General features: G+C 38.2%; 1 protein-coding gene across 8 annotated transcripts in view; it reads right to left on the bottom strand.

Annotated features, from left to right (window-relative positions):
• NEK10 (NIMA related kinase 10) overlaps positions 1–20,862 on the bottom strand; it is a 208,433-nt gene that overhangs the window by 117,732 nt on the left and 69,839 nt on the right. For all 8 annotated transcript variants that reach the window (XM_047100316.1, XM_047100309.1, XM_047100310.1 and 5 more), the window contains one exon: positions 14,124–14,199. In XM_047100316.1, coding sequence (XP_046956272.1) covers positions 14,124–14,199 — 76 coding nt within the window. The remainder of the gene's footprint in view (positions 1–14,123; positions 14,200–20,862) is intronic.

The following is a 20,862-nucleotide window of genomic DNA, read 5'->3' as shown; positions in this document are numbered from 1 at the left end:
CTAGAGCATAAACAGAAAATAATGAAAATCTTTCATGAATTGTATCTGAACAGATTAGGAGGAAAGGCCCTGTTAATTAGAGAAGGTGCCATAAACACGCCTACTTGCCAGTGGCCAACAAGTTGGTGGAAAGCGACTTAGTCAAAAAGCATTCAGTCAAGGGGCGACCGGGTGGCTCAGTCAGTTGAGCGTCCCACTTCAGCTCAGGTCATGATCTCACAGTTCCTGAGTTCGAGCCCCACATCAGACTCACCTCTATCAGCACAGAGACCCCTTCAGATCTTCTGTCTCCCTCTCTCTCTGCCCCTCCCCCACTTGTGCTCTCTCTCTCTCTCTCTCTCTCTCCCTCTCTCACTCTCTCTCTCAAAAATGAACATTAAAAAAAAATTCAGTTAAGCCTGCTGTAGTTTAAATTTTTTTTTTTCTTTTCAACGTTTTTATTTTATTTGTGGGACAGAGAGAGACAGAGCATGAACGGGGGAGGGGCAGAGAGAGAGGGAGACACAGAATCGGAAACAGGCTCCAGGCTCTGAGCCATCAGCCCAGAGCCTGACGCGGGGCTCGAACTCACGGACCGCGAGATCGTGACCTGGCTGAAGTCGGACGCTCAACCGACTGCGCCACCCAGGCGCCCCAAGCCTGCTGTAGTTTAAATTCTGAAACTGATACATATAAAGGCCTAAGAACTTCTAGCTAGCTATTCTTATTTTAATGGTCAAGAAAAACTCTGGTGAAAAATGAAATTTCTTTTAAGAAAATGAAAAATTAGTCACTAATGAATTTTCCCAGTTACTGGATTTTCTACATATTGATAATTATTTTGCTATAAAAATTTCTTTGCCTTCTTATTTCTAATTGATTTGCAGCCAATTATGCATGCCCTGTGTGACATGAATTAGGGAGAAGCTGGAAATAATTTTTAATGACTAAAAAGGGAGACTGGTTGACTAATTTATGATTTATCCAGATAATAGAACATAGTGTGGATATAAAACTAAAGGTACAAAAAGAGCATTCATTAACATCCGTGTGTGTGTGTGTGTGTGTGTGTGTATGTGTGCGTGTGTGTGTATTTGTGTAGAAAAGGATTTAGTATTTGAAATTGCCACACAAAGTTGTTTTTGTGAGTTTTTTCCCACCTTTGGATTAGCACGATTATGAATGTTCCTGATAGGATTTCTTTTGTTGTTGTTGTTGTTGTTATTTTCTGCAATGAGAATATACTGCTTTTATAATAAGGAAACAATAGAAGAAACTGTAATAAAAAAGTTTTGAACTTTTGGGGGCTTAGAGGCTTTGTTGTTCTTTGTTTTGTTTATCTTTCTTTGTCATCCTTTAATTGTTAATTCACCTTTAGTCCATGATACCAGATTTGGCAAAATATCAGATATTTCTGTTTTTATCATAATATACATATACTATTGGTAACCTATCTTTTCACCTAACAGTATACCGTGGATATGCTTTTAGGTCAACAAATTCATTACTATAATACCACTTACCATTATTTACCTAATCAACCTAACCAGCCCCACATTTCACTGTTCAATACCCACACTAGCTGAAAATAACCTAGAAATAAGATATCAAATACACAGGGGAAAGAAGAAAAATTAAAAATAAGTAAAAACGTTTATGTATCTAAAAACAATATAAGCATTTCTGAAAATTACAACAGATTTTAAAAATCAGTGATGAGAAATGTTCATTTAAAGTAATTTCATTATCTGTTTACATTGTCACCACAACCAATTTATTTTCAATCAAATTCTTTGCAAATTACCTGAAACCCAACTGATACAGGAAAGCTCCAGGATCGGTAGGGAGGGTAACCATGGGGAAAGAGGAAGGCAAGAGAAGACTGACTGGAAAATCTTTTAGGTACATTTACAATTTTAATTTGCTTCATCAGTAAATGAAGTCAGTAAATGAAATGAAGTAAAACCAGCCCGTATGTGGAAAAAATGCATATATTTGAGCTAAAAATGCAGCACTGAAATTACACTTTAAAAAAGGAACTTGGATTCCTCCTAGTCAGACGAATCCATGTGGCTTTCCTAAGACATTAGAAAATGTTTAGTATGGGCAGATTTTTGTGTGGAGTATCTAGAAGCCTGAATTGAAGGTTTAGAGCTATTAAGAAAGAAAGAAGAAATTTAAAAGAAAAGACTTAGAATCTTTCATTCTATGAGGAACTGTTAAATGGTGGGTAGTGATCAGCTGCTTTGCATGGTCACTCAAATCCAGAAAGAATTTCAAGTCTTAAGAAAAGGACTTCAATTAGACATAAGAACACTTGGGGTTTTGGCTTTCTGGGTACAGAAAATGTCAAAGCCCAAAACAATGAAAAGAATTTATAAATCACCTTCCTTGGAGACTTTTTCCCCCTTAACCTGTCATGAAGATGGTGAAAAATGAACCAGATAAACACTTGTTAGGTCTCTGCTTCAAGAAAGAACACAAATTAAATGTTCTTTTTCAGGTTTCTCTAATCCTATTGCCTTTATGGTATCTATTAGGAGGACCATAATGAGAACCAATTAACTGTAAATACAGTGAGGAGTCTGGGCAATTAAACAAATGGATTACATTCATTCACCCAGCGATTACACTCCAGCCATCAAATTATCAAGCGCTGCCTACTTTGAGTCACAAACAGAAATTAGATTCAGACCCAACAGCCTTGAAATTTCTCATTGTACACTGACTGCCATTTGCTTGTCTCTAATGATGTTTAAAAAAATAGCTAGCATATCGGTTGACATCACACATTTTGTATTTGTATTCAAGGCAAGTATCACTAGCTTTTAAAATTCAAGTTCATAACTAAATAAAGTAATTATGGTAATTCTGCAAAGAAGGATAATACAATCTCTCAATTATAGTATATAATTATACAAATGCCTTCCTCTAAATATAAAATCGCATAAAAATTTATAGTCTTGCTCCTTCACAAAAGACTGATTTTTAAAAAGTAGTCAAACAACTTCCAAGTAAACTTCAGACAGTCTTTATTCAAGCTAGTAGACACTCTCACAGAAGATTCCTATCTGCTTCTGATTTACATCTCTTACTTTCACATCTATTTTCAAATAATCATTACATCGTCAATGTCACATTGCCGTCTTATTTACAAAGTCCAGAACTATAGGGAGGCAGAAAGTCTCTCCGGGTGAGACTGTGAAAAAAAAATTTTTTTTTCTCACCTCCATCTAACTATGAGGAAAATCTAAAACCAGTTGTCAGGGACTTTTTTAAATTTTATCTTCTTAATGTTTGTTTTATTTTTGAGACAGAATTTGTGAGCGGGGAAGGGGCAGAGAGAGAGGGAGAACAGAATCAGAAGCAGGCTCCAGGCTCCGAGCTGTCAGCACAGAGCCTGACATAGGGCTCCAACTCGTGAACCGTGAAATCATGACCTGAGCTGAAGCTGGGCGCTTAACTGACTGAGCCACCCAGGCGCCCCGGGACTTCTTTATAATGACTTCCAACTATTGACATAGAAGACTGTGTCCAGGGCGCCTGGGTGGCTCAGTCTGTTAAGCATCCAACTTTTGATTTTAGTTCAAGTCATTATCTCACAGTTTGTAAGTTTGAGCCCCACATCGAGCTCTGTGCTGATGGCATGGAACCTGCTTAGGATTCCCTATTTCCCTCTCTCTCTCTCCACCCTCCCCTGCTCTCACTCACGCTCTCTGGCTCTCTCAAAATAAATAAACTTAAAAGAAGAAGAAGAAGACTACATCCAGGAAGAGTTGGGAAAATTTTAGATTTGTTCAAAGAACCAAAAGAGGATCAAATATGCTTCTGCCTGGCTTGCACAAAGATTTTGAGGCCACGCTGCAAGTGTACTTCTCATGCATTTAGAGCATTTTCCCTTGTAAGTCAAAGAAGCACTTTCCCTTGTAAGTCAAAGAAGGTGCTGTAGGTATCTTGCCTACTCCCCTTCACCCTTACTTCTTCAGAGCATACTGGCCTGAATTCTAACAATTTGCATATGTGAGGATTTTTCTTAACCCCCTAGACCTTCTCTGGCAGTGGCACAAAAGGCCTGATGCCTCAGTGAATTACCCAGGAACAACCCTTAACAATGGTGGTTATGAGCTACTATAATCACCCCACTCTCTCCTTTTGAGTGGGATCGCTGAGTAATTCATTTAAAATGACCTCCAGTTGCCCAGTGGTGACCTGTCCCAAGAAACTCTTTGCTGCCTTCCCTTCCTTGTCTCACTTCCCCACTCCTCCACTCTTGTTTCCCAGGACCCCCTCCATAACAAACCACTTGCACACGAACCCTTGTCTCAGAGTGTGCCCTGGGGCAACCTGGACTGAGTCAAGTGAAAAGCGTGTAGCAACAGTAGGCAACTAGAAGGTTTTCATTGAAAGTCTTCTGTACATGCAAGGAAAGCAAAGTTGTAGCTGGGTTTTAAGGAAAATGGAATCTAGGGTCTGGACATTGCTAGAACTTTCCCTCCTGTTCTCTACAAGTGTTGGCCTCTTTCTCTCTGATGGACCTCCACCACGGCCACAAACATGGCCACCAAACATTCCAGGGCCTTTCACATCTCAGCTTCACCTCTTCACTGAGTCCCAGTTGAACACATTCTCAGGGAAGAATTCTAATTGGATCAGCTTCAATGAAGAGAACCCCCCCCCTCCCCGCCCCACTGCCATTTTCCCAACAGGGTCAGGAATGCTGGGAGTGGCCCACCTTATTGGGAGAAGCACCAAGTCTGGGCAGCCCAAATAGGCCAGAGAGGTAAGATCTCCAAAGCCATGGGAATTACTAAACCACTTGGAGCGGTACTTGGAGTGGAATGGGGAAAAGTTTTTTTCCTAAAGAATAAAGCTGTTGCTCCCAGCATAGAAGCAGCTGATATTTATTGAATCCCTGCTATACTCAGGATGCTAGGGCTATCTACTAACTCACTCTATTTTTCTACCTACCTATGTATCTATCATCTATCTTTTCAATCCTCACAACAAACTGTTGAAGTGGAAACTATCATTATCGCCACCAGCTCCACCATTTCAGATAAGGAAACTGAAACCCAGAAATAGTACATAACTTGCCCTAATTCAAACAGGAAGGCATAGAGCCAGGATGAAACCCAGGCTGTCCAGCCTAGAGTCTGCACTATGTCATTGGGTCCTAAGACAGGACAGCCCTGCAGGCCAACCCAATGACATCTCACTACTACTGTCACTGCTGCTAGTTGGAGCACGATTTATGAAATGTATGGATGAAGCAGCCTTTGTTATAAAAATTGAAAAATAAATTTAGAATAAACAAGGTAAGAGGATCTGGGTAGACAGAGAGGCAAATGCTTTACGGAGAATAGATAAGGTTCTCCTGAAACCCTAGAGCACTAAGATGAGATTAAGTAATACACATATATATAAAATCTTCAAAATTTACCCACCAAATATGTGGATCCTGCAAGTATCCGTTTCTGTGAAAAGGAAGTTTTGAAGTGGCCAAGTGTTACCAATGTGTATCAAAGTTACCTACAGCTCACATTTTCAAATCTTTACTTTATAATTTTATTATAGGCCATAATAGTGTCACAGATTGACAGTTTATTGCAAAGGCAGCCTGAATTTCAAGACATTGGACTTGCAACTATCACCTTACTGTTTTAGAGAAGAAAATATCTGCCACTTCAAAAGAGGTTTTCTTTTATTGGCATTGTGCTATAGCCTCTCCTAGGATTGTATGGGCATTCTGAAATCCGAGATTAAAAATAAATAATTAAATTTAAGTTTAAAATGTAATAATCGTCAAGAGTATTACTATTAGCTAAATAAGTTATGAAATAAATTGATGTAAAAGGATATATGATTGGTAAGGGATATACGACCATACCGATCCTATATCATAAGAATTATTCATAAGAATAAAACAGGTTGAATGTAGCACTGCAAAATAACTAAAATGTTTCTTTATTTTTAAGTTTATATATTTGAGAGAGAGAGTATGTGGGACAGGCAGAGAGAGAGAGGGGCAGAGAGAGAGAGAGAACTGAAAGCAGGCTCCACACTGTCTCCACAGAGCCCGACACGGGGCTCGAACTCATGAACCATGAGATCATGACCTGAATGGAAACCAAGAGTTGGACACTTAACCAACTGAGCCAAACAGGCACCCCTAAGATGTTTCGATTCCTTTACCTCTGATATGATAATTTGGCCTTCATATTTCCCCCTTGTTTAAATCCTCTGACTTCCCCCACAGTTTCCTTTCTCTGTTTACCCTCATCACTGTTTTCTCTTCCTCCCTTCTGACCATTTGATGTCAGCCACTTCCAAGCAAGTCCTGTCATAGTGTCTGTATGGGAGGAAAATATAGGTCACTTTGCATGAACCCTGCATAGTGCATAGACCATGGCACAATCATCACACAGAGAAGTATAATGCCTAGTGCCCACTACCCCACCTCGGGCCCGTTCCTCAAGTTCTGCAGCACTGGTAGGTCCCTGTCCTACCCATGGCTTCTGTACTGTCCCTGGGGACCTTCTCTGTGCACCTGACAGAGGCTCATATAAGCACTGTGTGGCTTACTAGTCCTTGATCCTTCTACTCGTGTGTGTGTGTGTGTGTGTGTGTGTGTGTCCCCAAATTAAGTTGAATTCTCCCCATGGGAAAGGACTAAGTTATCTTCTCCTGGCAAGTGCTGGGATATCTATATAAAAAACAGGTGAAGTGATAAACACACATGGCTCCCTTCCTCAGTTTCACTCTGTGGATCTTCTGGAAAACAGTATTTCCATTAAGTAACTGCCATCTAGAGAGATATCCAGTGGCTCTATAATGCCAACAGGAAAATTCCAGGTCCCTCGCTATACCAACATAAATCCCAACCCATCCAAACCACAGCTCCTGCTCTCCCCTAAATATGCTGAGTCTGTTAAGAATTGAACTGAAGGATCTCATTTTCACACTCTGGAGATGTACCAATGCTTGAGGTACAGAAAAATGAATTGTATTGTAGTGTATTGTATTGTATGGAGGGAATAAAGGTATTGACAATGCCATGGCAGTGGTGTGGCCCTATTCTACTAATGCCTCATCCTCAGGTATGCTGGGCCAAACCCTGGAGTTAGTGGTTTAAACCTCAGCTATCGGTTTAATGCCTCTTAGCTCCTAATGCACCCTTCAATAAGCAATGGCATTCCTTTAAGTATTTCTCCTATATAGTGTTAAGCTTTCTCAGCAGATAGTGTTAGAGGAACATTGCAGGTGTAAGAGGCTTCCTGCAATTTCCATCATGGGCCAGGGGTAGGCAGTATAGGCATGAGATGATCTAGGGGAGCCCTCTTGAAATGCCACTCTATCACAGGCACATAAACAAAAGGCCACCTGGGCCAGATTCAAAGGGCCCTCGCCTAGAGTCAACACCCACTGTCAGATACGTGAGGCCATCTTGGACCTTCTGGACAAGACAATACTTCAATTGAATGCATCCACATAAGTGAGCCCAATGGAACCAACAGAGGAACTGCATAGAACACCCACACAAACTGTTGTTAAGCAATTACATTTTGGGAGGATTTGTTCTGTAACAGTAGATAACCAAAATATACATTTTCCCATCATCAAATAATTCATCTAATTCCTTAATTATCCAACAAATGAAGTTGTGTTTAAGTACAGGAGGGCATTTCTTTTGGTCAAACCACCGTTCCCCTTCAGAAAAACATATTACAGTAAGACATCGGGCCATCCTGTAATCCCTCTCACATCTACTTTCAATAGGAAATGTGGAATATTCTACATAACTTGGATATCAAGTGTTTAAAATGACAAACTAGAAAAATAATTCAGGCACACGTAGGTAAAGAAATTCATTGTATTGTTTACAGACCTGTGTATACTTGTAAAAATAAAGACCGAAGATACGGGATTTGGAACTACTAGTTGATGAAGGAGCAAGGACTTCCACTGACAAAATCAATCATCAGAGAACTCCCTTTCTTGCTTTTTGTGCTGCTGGGGAGTTCAGAACAAATTGGACCCTCAAAAATCCATAATATACATCTCCTTATGCATCTGTATTCAAACTCCTAATCTAGGCCACGCCAGTGTTTCACATTGCCACAGACATACAACATGCGAACTAGCCGTATCCTAACTGTATACTCTTAAGGTATCGTTTTCCATTTATACATTTCCTGTGATGTCAATGGAATCAAAGACACTAATATACAAAGGCATAAGTGTTCTTGATTTGCATTTTTTTTTCTTTTCTACAAACTCCATAACTATTCAGTTAGGATTCAGAATGTCTCTGGATATTAAATCTGTTATCAGTATTCAAGACTCATCTAAAATTGTTTAAAAGTGTTGAGTGATGAGAAAACAACTGTGGAAGTTAGAAAAAAAATGTAAAACAAGAATTTTTAATATTCAGTTCAGAGTAAAACCTGGCAAATACTACATGCGCGATGAGGGCTAACTGCCAGGTATACATTCTAGTGGACAAATCACAACATTCCTAAAGCGGCCATGAGTCATGTACAATATCTCTCCTTCCTGCCAAATGAGTTCAGTCTACCGGTGGCTGACCAGTTATCAAGCAGCACAGCAGAGTGCTTAGGAACACACATTCCTGCAGTCAGGCTGTCTGAACTTAAATTCAGGCTTTTCTACTTCCTGGCTGTGATGTTGGGCAGGATCATTCAACTTCCCCAGAGATTACTTAAGATAGTCGCTTTATGTTAAAGGAGGCTGGAAGATTCAATAACTTAATATTTACAGAGCCTTACAACGGTGCCTGTCACTTAGTAAATTCCATTCAAGTGTTAGATAAGTAAAAATAAGTAAAAATACGTAGTTGGCGACACAATGCTAAACACTATGGAGTGGAACACCATTATTAGTGCTCTCTGGTAGTTTCTATTCAGTAGCTTCCATTTAAATTAATGAGACCTTGTGACCTACTCCATTGAGTCTTAAGATGTATTTAGAGTTCTATTTGTATAATTAAATCCTGAATTGGATCAAAATTCACTCCTACCTTACCTAAGCAGATAATAAAATAGTCCTCTCTCTCTCTCTCTTTCTCTCTTTCTCTTTCTTTCTCTCTCTCTCTCTCTCTCTCTCTCTCGTGTGTGTGTGTGTGTGTATTTATAGAGTCTTGGAGGGTCTGTGGGCAGAAAAGAGTGATATTATTCAGGTATATCTTATCCCGCTAGGGCACAGAGAAGCCATAAACGAAAGCAATTACAGGTAAAAGTATCCCCACAACTCACCTGCTCAAGGTCCCACTATGGAAAATTCTGTTCCTCCAGGTTCCCTGTCTTTGCATGCTAAACACATACTCCTTCCCTCTCACACTCCTCAGCTGCTTGGGCCTGGCTGCTAGAAAAATCCTGGCCTCTCCTAGCAACCAAAGCAGCCATTCAGGGAGCAAATATAGAGACAGGGAGGGAAAAGGAGCTATAAATAAATACAGCATAAGTAATTCTTCCCTATTGTGATTATTACGAAATGAATCCGATTCTTAGACACAATACAATATACATATTCAAATGAACACTATCCTTTCAAATTTTAGAGTAACGGTTCCAAGCACTCATTGTATACCACCTCACTTAATCTGATGATAAGCACTAGAAGGTAAGTAATAATCCTAGATTACAGATGAGGAAACTGAGGCACAGAGAAGTTCAATAATTTATAACTCTTTTAACAGCAGACCCAGGACTTAAACCCAGGCAGTCTGATTCGAGAGCCTAAGATCTTAATAATGGCCCTACCAACCTGCCTTTCTACATTGTCTTTCCAAGTATGCTCTTATTTTTTAAAATTCCTCTTTAGCAATTTCCCTCAGGACCAATTTATCAGCTATAGAAGAATACTCGTCTCAATAATTTACAATCATTCTACATTTTTTTAATGATAATATCCTAGCAATCCCATTGTTTACTGTTCCAGTAACTATACAAGATATACGGATAAATAAACAGAAAAAAATACAACAGACCCTGGCATTAAGGTACTCACTGTTTCAAACTAAAAATGTTCCTTTTATGATGGGGGGTGGGAGGGAGGGGAGGGTAGGTGATGGGCATGGAAGAGGGCATCTTTTGGGATGAGCACTGGGAGTTGTATGGAAACCAATTTGACAATAAATTTCATATATTAAAAAATAATAATAAAAAAATAAAAATGTTCCCTTTAGCCTTCACGAAGGCAAAAGTCAGAAAAATTCAAAGATGTGTTAGCGCTTTAGACCCTAATAAAAATGCACATGGATTTTTAACCATATTAAAATACAGAATGTGGGATATGTATATATATATATATATATATATATATATATATATATATATATATAATGGAATATTATTCAGCCATTAAAAGGAAGGAAATCCTGCCATTTGCAACAACCTGAATGAACAAAGAGGATATTATGCTAAGTAAAACCAGACAGACAAGGACCAAAAAAAAAAAAAAAGCTGAGAGTAGAATGGTGACTGCCCAGGGCCGGAGGCGGGGGGGGGGGGGGGGGGGGGGGGCGAGATGGGCAGATGCATGTCAAAGGGTACAAACTTTCAGTTCTAAGAAGAATGAGTTCTGAGGCTCTAAAGTACCACATGGTGCCTGTGATTAATAAGATGGTATTGTTTGCTTGGAAGTTGCTAAGAGCAGACCTTGAGCATTCTAACGAGAACACAACAGAAACACAGTTTAACTATTAGATGGATGTGTTAATGATCCTGATCTTAATAATCATCCCACAACATATACGTAAAGCCAATCACTGTGCTGTATGCTTTAAATATATACAACTCTATTGGTCAATTTTTCCCAATTACTTAATGAAGTTTTAAAAAAGACATTTTCAGACAAACCCAAAACAGGATGACTTATTTTCATTTTAATAATTCAAAATATTTATTAGGATTCTATCAGTCTACTCCCCCAGGCCCCAAGGAAACAACAGTGAACAAAAGAGACAACAGCCCTACTGTCATGGATTTCATGTAGTGGGAGAGACTGATTAAAATAATAATAACAATTAAAATTCAACTAATTAAACTAATAACATAATGTCAGATAGAAGCAGGCGCTGTGAAAATATAAAGCAAAATAAAGGGACTCCTTCAGAGTCTGAAGGAGGCTGCCGTTTGGGATTGGTGATCAGGAAAACCTCTCTACAGAAGCAACATTTAAGCAGATACCAGAAGTAAGGAAGTAAGCTCTGTAGCTACCTGGAGAAACAGAAACCGTGTAGGAGCATTTTGAAGATCTGAAGGAACAGCAAAGTGGGAGAGTGATAGAAGATTAAAATTTTGGTAAAGTGGAAAGGAGCAGTTTTCTTTTTGTTTCAAGTACTGTTCATAACTATGCAAATACTACATCATTCATACAGTAAATACTTCTTGTGAGCCTATAAAATACCAGACTCTGGGCTCAGTGCTGGGGATAGCGGTGAACAAAATCACCCGGGTCTATCACAAAATAAATGAAGAGTTCAACCATATGAAGGCAAAGTGCATGGAGTATGTAGACCAGGGGAAACCTGCTCTGGCTGGGGTCGGGGGTGGGGGTGGTTACCTAAGGAGACTACGTTCCAGCTGAGTGGTGGAGGATGAGAAAGGATTAACCAGATGGCCAGTGGGAAAAAGAGTATTCCAGGCAGTGGGAGCAGCATTTGCTAAAGCCCTGTGGTCAGTGGGAACACATAGGCAACAGCTAGAGATCCACCGAGTGAGGTCCAGGCTAAAGCAAAGCTGATGACTTGGCAGAGGCTACAGTGTGCAGGGTCGTGGGCTTGTAGTCATACTGAGGACTTGGCCTTTAAATCGTGGGCAACTGGAAGCTACTGAAGTGTTTTAAGCCATTTAAGAGTTTCAGAGATCTGGGTACATTACAGCATTTTTAAGAATGAAAGAGGTGCAGTCAATAGTTGGGTGTGCTTTACTTTGTCTCTGCTTGCCCAGGTTTACATACAGGTTTATTTTGATCCATCCAATGGAAACGTCCCCAGCTTTCTCTTAAATTATCTAATGTTATAATGTTAGTGAAATTAGGCTAAGCAATAAAGTCTCAAAGAATTCCCATTCCAAGAGCAGTCAAAGTTTTCTGTTTACATTAGCTCACACTTGCTTATCATCCACAAGTCCCAAACAAGTGTTGCATGAAGAACGAGCCTAAAAGGTTTCTCAGAGCTTCAAACTCTAACATCTGCTCTGAAAATGCAATTGAAGATAGGGTGCAGTCTTGGACTCTGGAACTGAAGTAAGACATACAGATACATATCGGAACCAAAGACCATATTTGGGGATTATTTTCCACGAGAAGGATAACAATGACCCTGCCTCATAATGAATCAAATCAGAGGAAGGAAAGGGGCTTTTATTGACCTTGTGTTCCAGCACAATCAGTCCAGTGTGCACAAACCATTTATCTAGCAGCTGACATACAGCATAAAGAATGCTCTGAGGCACCTCCTACCAGAGTTGATAAACAGAACTTTCTTCCATTAAATAAGGTAATATCTGAGGAAGCAAAGGCAAAAGGAAAGGGCAAACACCAGGGGCACATCAGACTCGTGGAACTCTCAGGACCCTGCAGGGCAGGGACAGACATCCCCCGTCCACGTTAAAAGGCTCAGAGAAGCTCAGGATTGCACAAAGATTACAGAATTTGGAGGGAAACACTCTGGGGATGGCTAAAGAGACAATTCTTTTTTTTTTTTTTAATTTTTTTTTTTTTTTAACGTTCATTTATTTTTGGGACAGAGAGAGACAGAGCATGAACGGGGGAGGGGCAGAGAGAGAGGGAGACACAGAATCGGAAACAGGCTCCAGGCTCTGAGCCATCAGCCCAGAGCCCGACGCGGGGCTCAAACTCACGGACCGCGAGATCGTGACCTGAGCTGAAGTCGGACGCCTAACCGACTGCGCCACCCAGGTGCCCCAAGAGACAATTCTTTAAAAGGCAGGGAGGTATGAGACTCAGAGCAGGGACCATAAAATATATCTGCTTTATTTCTGTCCAGTTCACAAATTCAGAAAATGAGGATATGGAAAATTCAAAAGGAATTGCACATGTCAAGCAATTTATTAAGAGACGTCTTAACTTTGGAACAATTACAACTTGAGAGAATAGTGGCCAGCAGTGTCAGAACCCTGGCCAGAACGCTCACACTCTTCTGAACATTTCTGTAGGAAAGGACTTTTTCAAATGAGACTGTTACTTACAGAGAATTTCCACCCTCCCTTGAGAAGATTTATTCTGAATTCTATCCCCAGGAATCAACTGCACAACAACAGACTAGATTAAAAAAAGAAGATGGAAGTGTCTTGATTGCTTGACCTGTTGAATAAGATTTAAGACTATTTCCCTGAATCTGTTAGGTCTACGGACTACTTTATCTGTTTATTAATTTCAAAAGATTCATGAACAAATGATATGTGATCAACAAAAGAAAATTCTTACTTCCTAATAATTAAAGAATGGTAAAGGAACCCTCGAAGCACATTAAATAAGTTACAAGGGTCTTAATTCATCAAAATATAAACATTCATTTCCCCAAGAAGCAAACAGCTTTATAAACATATGTCTAAGTATATATATATATATATATATATATATATATATATATATATATGTCATCATTTATTCATTCACATAATAAACTTTATTCAGCACCCATTAATAGCTAGATGCTGGGATATGTATTAGGACACAAAAAACCTTTCTCCTGCCTTTGGATGTTTACAGGCAAAGAGAAAAAAAACATTCATTTTTCAAGTAAGTGCAATACAATATTCCAAGTGTCATGATGAGTAGCAAGTCTACTAGGTCATTCACAGATTCATAAACAAAAATTGCACACCCACTATATGCCAAGGATCATTTGGATTTACAAATAATAAAAGCAGTCCCCGTGAGGGGCAGAGTCACCTTAGAGGAAAGATAATTTTTTGTTGTTGTTTCAAATGTACATAATGATGTATAATTGTGTACATGTGTATTATCTGGGTAATTGAGCTGAACATTAAATAAGCTTCTTTTCCTAAAGGCATCTTTCCTTTGCAAGCCAAGACATGAAACTAAAGCCTAAATCAGTTAAGTATGATGTTTGAGAACCATAAAATAATTGTCCTTACCAGGAATACAGGATTGTTCCAACAACAGATGTTAGTTTACTGTTTTCTTGTTTTTGCTTTGCCAGCCCAAAGTCAGCTATAATTCACAAAAAAAAAAAAAAAAAAGCAATGTTATTATACTTTCCCTAAATTATCATGGTTCCTTAGCTTTTGGCATTCTGTACAATAACTATTAAAGTTCACAACAGAAAGCTTTTTTATAACCTTCTGTCAAAATGCCCCATGTGTCAATCTTCCACACCACTCTCAGCCTTAATTAATAACATACATACAACAGGTCATTGCACTATATACTTTGTTTTCTTTTTAATTTTTTAAAGTTTATTGATTTATTTTGAGAGACAGAAAAAGTACACGTGGGGAGGCCAGAGAAAGGGGGGAGAGAGAGAATCCCAAACAGGATCCAATCTGACAGTGTGGAGTCCAATGCAGGGCTCAAATTCACAAACCACAAGATCACGACCTGAGCCGAGACCAAGAGTCAGAGGCTTAACCAGCTGAACCACCCAGGCACCCCATTGCATTATATACTTTGAAATAATGAGATATATCAGTAAAACACTAAAATAAGTCTTGCTGACTAAAAAATAGGGCAAAGTACTTATTGAGCTGATGATGCCACCTTTTAGGTTATCTTTGTAATTTTCAAATAAACAAAGTGAATCTAATATTTTGGCATATGCCAGGCATCACCTCATCTGGAAGAAAGAGAGAGAGAGAGAGAGAGAGGAAGGAAGGAAGGAAGGAAGGAAGGAAGGAAGCTAAAATAAAAAATAATATAAGCTTGAATAACCACCATGAAGATCTGAAAAATCTGATACTAAATGGCATCAAACTGTATTAAGCCATAGTAAATAATGATATTAAGAATCACCTCAATATATGTACATATCAACAAAGGATTTTGATTTTTTTGATTTTTAACTTAGAACACCAAATATTTATATTTCATATTAGCACTAGCTGTACTTTCCAATGCACCTTTAGATACTTTTTGAAACCACTCAACAACTTAGGTCAAAGAGATACAAAAAGATACCCTTCATAGCCTCACTATACAGACTTACTAACATTCCGAGAGTCTTATTTACCAGGATTACACAAAAAAGTGCTGAACCAGGGCAAGAATTCAAGTTGGTACACCTAATAAGATTTGATGTTTGGGGCGCCTGGGTGGCGCAGTCGGTTAAGCGTCCGACTTCAGCCAGGTCACGATCTCGCGGTCCGTGAGTTCGAGCCCCGCGTCAGGCTCTGGGCTGATGGCTCAGAGCCTGGAGCCTGTTTCCGATTCTGTGTCTCCCTCTCTCTCTGCCCCTCCCCCGTTCATGCTCTGTCTCTCTCTGTCCCAAAAATAAATAAAAAAACGTTGAAAAAAAAAATTTAAAAAAAAACAAAAAAAAAAGATTTGATGTTCACAATACCACTTTGTACAGTGCATCCAATGCTGATGGAATTTCACTGCAGTGAACTTGAATGAGAGTGTTTGATAATGTATCTATACCAATAGGTCAGGTCTTTCAGGTTGAAAATATCCTAAAGTAGTTAGACTTCAAACTAACAATAATTGACATTATTAATAACAATGTCCATTTACTAAACAACAACTTTGAAATAACACAAATTTTGCTGCTTACATGAATTGTCTAATTTAATACTAATAGTAATCCTGAAAGATAGGTATTTTTATAGTTAGTGCAGCTTAGCACTTAAAAGCAGTAACCCAGGAACCGAACAGTCTCAATTCAAATCCTGGCTCTATTATGTGCTACCAGAGTAACCCTGGTCAAGTTACTGAATCTCCCTTTGTGGTAGCTTGCTTACCTGTAAAATAAGGATTATAATAGCATAAACACCCAAATAAACAAGGAAGAAGTCAAACTTTCACTATTTGCAGATGACATGACATTCTATGTAGAAAAACTGAAAGACTCCACCAAAAAATTTGCTAGAACTAATACATAAATTCAGCAAAGTCATAGGATATAAAATCAATGTACAGAAATCTGTTGCAATTCTATATACTAACAATGAAGCAGCAAAAAAATAAATCAAGAAATCAATCCCATTTACAATTGCATCAAAACCAATATGGTACCTAGCAATAAACCTAACCAAAGGGGTAAAAGATCTGGATGGTAATGAAAACTATAGAATACTTACGAAAGAAATTGAAGGGGACACAGAGAAATGGGAAAAAAATTCCATGGAAGAACATTATTGAAATGTCTATACTACCCAAAGTAATCTACACATTTAATGCAATCCCTATCAAAATACCACCAGCATTTTCCACAAAGCTAGAACAAATAGTCCTAAAATTCGTATGTAACCCCTAAAGGCCCTGAATAACCAAAGCAATCCTGAAAAAGAAAAGAAAAGCAGAAGGCATCATGATTCCAGACCTCAAGCTATATTACAAAGCTGTAGTCATCAAGACAGTACGGTACTGGCAAAAAAACAGACACATAGATCAGTGGAACAGAATAGAAAACCCAAAAATGAATCCACAAATGTATGGCCAACTAATCTTTGACAACTAATTCTTTGGCAGGAAAGAATATCCAATGGAAAAAAGACAGTCTCTTCAAAAAATGATGTTGGCAAAACTGGACGGCAACCTGCAGAAGAATGAAACTGGACCACTTTCTAATACCATACACAAAAGTAAACTCAAAATGGAGGAAAGACCTAAATGTGAGCCAGGAAACCATCAAAATCCTAAAGGAGAACACAGGCAGCAACCTCTTTGACCTCAGCAGCAGCAGCTTCTTACTAGACACATAGCTAGAGGCAAAGGAAACAAAAGCAAACATCAACTATTGGGACCTCATCAAGATAAAAAGCTTCTGCACAGTGAAGGAAACAACCAGCAAAACTAAAAGGTAGCCTACGTAATGGGAGAAGAATTATATATTGGATAAAGGGTTAGTATCCAAAATCTGTAACGAACCTATCAAACTCAACACCCAAAAAACAAATAATCCAGTTAAGAAATGGGCAGAGGACATGAATAGACATTTTTCCAAAGAAGACATCCAGATGGCTAACAGACACATGAAAAGATGCTCAACATCTCTCATCATCAGGGAAACACAAATCAAAACCACGATGAGATATCACCTCACATCTATCAGAATGGCTAAAATTAACAACACAGGAAACAACAGATATTGGTGAGGATGCAGAGAAAGGGGGAACACTCTTATACTGTTGGTGGGAATGCAAACTGGTGCAGCCACTCTGGGAAATAGTATGGAGTTCCTCAAAAAGTTAAAAATAGATCTACCCTACGACCCAGCAATTGCACTACTAGTATTTACCCAAAGGATTAAAAAAATACAGTTTCAAAGGGATACATGCTGCCTGATGTTTATAGCAGTATTATCAACAATAGCCAAACTATGGAAAGAATCCAGTGTCCATCGACTGACGAATGAATAAAGAAGATGTATTTATATACAATATACTACTACTCAGACATCAAAAGGAATGAAATCTTGCCATTTCCAATGACATGGATGGAGCTAGAATATATTGTGCTAAGTGAAATAAATCAGTCAGAGAAAGACAAACCCCATGTGATTTTCCTCATATATAGAATTTAAGAAACAAAACAGATGAACATATGGGAAGGGGAAAAGAAGAGAGAGGAAAGCAAACCATAAGAGACTCTGAATGATAGAGAACAAACTGAGTGTTGATGGAGAGAGATGGGTGTGGGCTGGGCTAAATGAATGATGGGTATTAAGGAGGGCACTTATTATGATGAGCACTGGGTATTATATGTAAGTGATGAATCATTAAATTCTACTCCTGAAACCAATATTACACTATATGCTAACTAACTAGAATTTAAATAAAAATTTGAAAAAAATAGCATAAATAGTAGTAAGTAGTATAGTACAATAGTAAAATCTGGATAAATTAACATATGTAAGTATAGGATAATAAAGGATTGAACAACTGATACATATCATGATTCAATCTTCATAGCCACTAATTTATAAATTAGGAAACTGAAGTTCAGTTTACTCAGAGATTAAGTAACTTGCTTATGGTCTCACCAGGAAAAATTAACAGTCAGATGTGAATCAGGCTTATCAAAATCATAAAATCCTTATCAAAACATTATACTGCCAACAAAGAAAAATTAGGCCCAGATCATTTCAAACATTTAAGAAATAAATATCAATTCTGCACAAACTCAACTAGAAAATACAAGAGGAAAGAACACTTCCCAACTCATTTTGTAAAGCCAGCATTACTCAGAAACCAAAGCCAAAGACATTACAAGAAAAGAAAAATGCAGAATGCTATTCCCCATGAAAAGAGACACAAAAAAATCAACAAAATATAGGCAAATAAAATCTAGACATAGATAAAAAGAATAAATACATAGGGACCATTATGCCAGAAATACATGCATGATTCAACATTTAAAAATCAATCAGTACAGTTCACAAAATCAATACAATAAAGAAGGAAAACCATATGACCATATGTATAGAAAGGATTTGATAGAGGTGCCTGGGTGGCTCAGTCGGTTGAGCGTCTGACTTCGGCTCAGGTCATGATCTCGCAGTCCGTGAGTTTGAGCCCCGCCTGGCTCTGTGCTGACAGCTCGGGGCCCGGAGCCTGTTTCAGATTCTGTGTCTCCCTCTCTCTCTCTGACCCTCCCCTGTTCATGCTCTATCTCTCTCTATCTCAAAAGTAAATAAACATTAAAAAAATTTTTTTTAAAAAGGATTTGATAAAATTCAACATCTATTGTTTTCAACAAAGTATAAATAGATGTTCATTTCCTTAACCTGATAAAGGGCATCTACAAAAAAGTACAGCTAACTTTCTACTTAATGCTAAAAGATTAAATATGTTTCCTTTAAGTTCAAAAACAAGGCTGGATGTCAACAAGATTTGTTGTGGTGATCATTTTACAATACATACAAGCACCAGGTTATTATGTTGTACACCTGAAAGTAATATCATGGTGTATGTCAATTATATCTATTAAAAAAAAAAAACAAATAAAAGATGTGGCAATCTTGGGGCACCTGAATAGCTCAGTCAGGTAAGTGTCTGACTTCGGCTCAGGCCATGATCTCACAGTTTGTGGGTTCAAGCCCCATGTCGGGCTCTGTGCTGACAGCTGGGAGCCTGGAGCCTGCTTCGGATTCTGTGTTTCCCTCTCTGCCCCTCTCCCGCTCATGCTCGCGCAATCTCTCTCTCTCTCTCAGAAATAAACATTAAAAAATTTAAATGAAAAAGATGTGGCAATCTTATTAATATGTTGACGTAGATGTTGGAGAGAGTGTCACAATAGGACTTTTTAATGTGCCCTTGATAACTGAATTTTTAAAATAAAGCAAAAACATTTCTGTTTTCTGTTTCCTGCTGAAGATGAAGACAAAGAAGAAGAAGACAGAGACGGAGATGAAAAAGAAGAAAAACGAGGAGGGGGAGAAGAGGAGAGGGAAACATACTAGTACAGTGACAGAGACACAAATATCTAAGAATAATATGACAAAAGATGTGAAAAATATATGCAGGGAAAATTATAAAATTTTGTTACAGAGTCATTAATGAAGGCTAAAATTAATGGAAACTCCAAGTTCAAGAATTGGAATTCTCAATGTTATAGCGATGCCATTCTTCTTAAACTAATTTATGCAATTCCAGTGAAATGCCTCCAAATATTTTGGGTAGGATTTTACAAATTAAGTGTAAAATTAGTGTACTTAATAAAAATAGAAAAGACCAAAAGGAGCCATGGATTTTGAGTAAAAGACAACACAGTTTCCTACAAGATATTAAAAATTATTTGAAGGTATTGTAATTAAGACAAGGTAGTATTAACTCAAGGTACAAGAAAAGAAAGAAAACAGAAAAAAAAAGAGAGAAGAAAAGAAACTAAGGCAAGAATGTCTGCTCTCACCATTCGTATTCAAGAGTATACTACAGGTACAAGTAAGTACGATATTTGCATGCAAATTCTTGCAAACAGAATTTTTAATTTCTCTTTAATTCCTTGGAGTGAGATTAGTGGGTGATACAATAAAAATGTTACGTTTTTTAAAAACCATCCAACCAAAATATTTTCCAATGTTTTCTCACCAGAAATGTATGAATTCTAGTTGCTTCTACATCTTCACCGGCATTTCGTGTTGACAGGTTTGTTTATTTCTTTATGTGTTTGTTTATTTATTTACTTTTTTTTTTTACATGTATATATTTTTAAGTAAGCTCTAGGTCCAACATGGGGCTTGAACGAATGACCCTGAGATCAAGAGTTGCATGCCCAGGGGCCGCTGGGTGAAGCCTACTTCAAACCAAACCAAAAGTTGCTTGTTCTACCAACTGAGCCACCCAGGGGCCCCTTGGTTTTTTGTTTTTAATTAGCACTCTAGTAAGTATGTAGTGATAGCTAAGTATAGCTTTAATTTCCACTTCCCTAATAACTAACAGTGCGTAACATATTTCATGTACTTATTTGCCATCTGTGTATCTTTAGTGAAGTAATGTTCAGAAGTTGGACCGTTTTTTGACTGGGTTGTTTGTTTTCTTATGATTGAGTTTGGATACAAATTCTCCATCAGGTACTTACACCTTCATCAGGTACTTACACACATCAGGTAACTGATTTGTAAATATTTTCTCCCAGTCTGAAGCTTGTCTTCATTCTCTTAATAATATCTTTCATACAACAGAAGTTTTAAACTTTGATAAAATTCAATTAATTTTT

The sequence above is a fragment of the Lynx rufus genome, unplaced genomic scaffold, assembly GCF_022079265.1.
Source record: "Lynx rufus isolate CCGP_SWC_20201006 ecotype Redwood Valley unplaced genomic scaffold, mLynRuf1.p SCAF_5, whole genome shotgun sequence".
In the NCBI taxonomy this organism is placed as follows: domain Eukaryota; kingdom Metazoa; phylum Chordata; class Mammalia; order Carnivora; family Felidae; genus Lynx; species Lynx rufus.
This window is presented reverse-complemented; position numbering and strand designations above follow the sequence as displayed.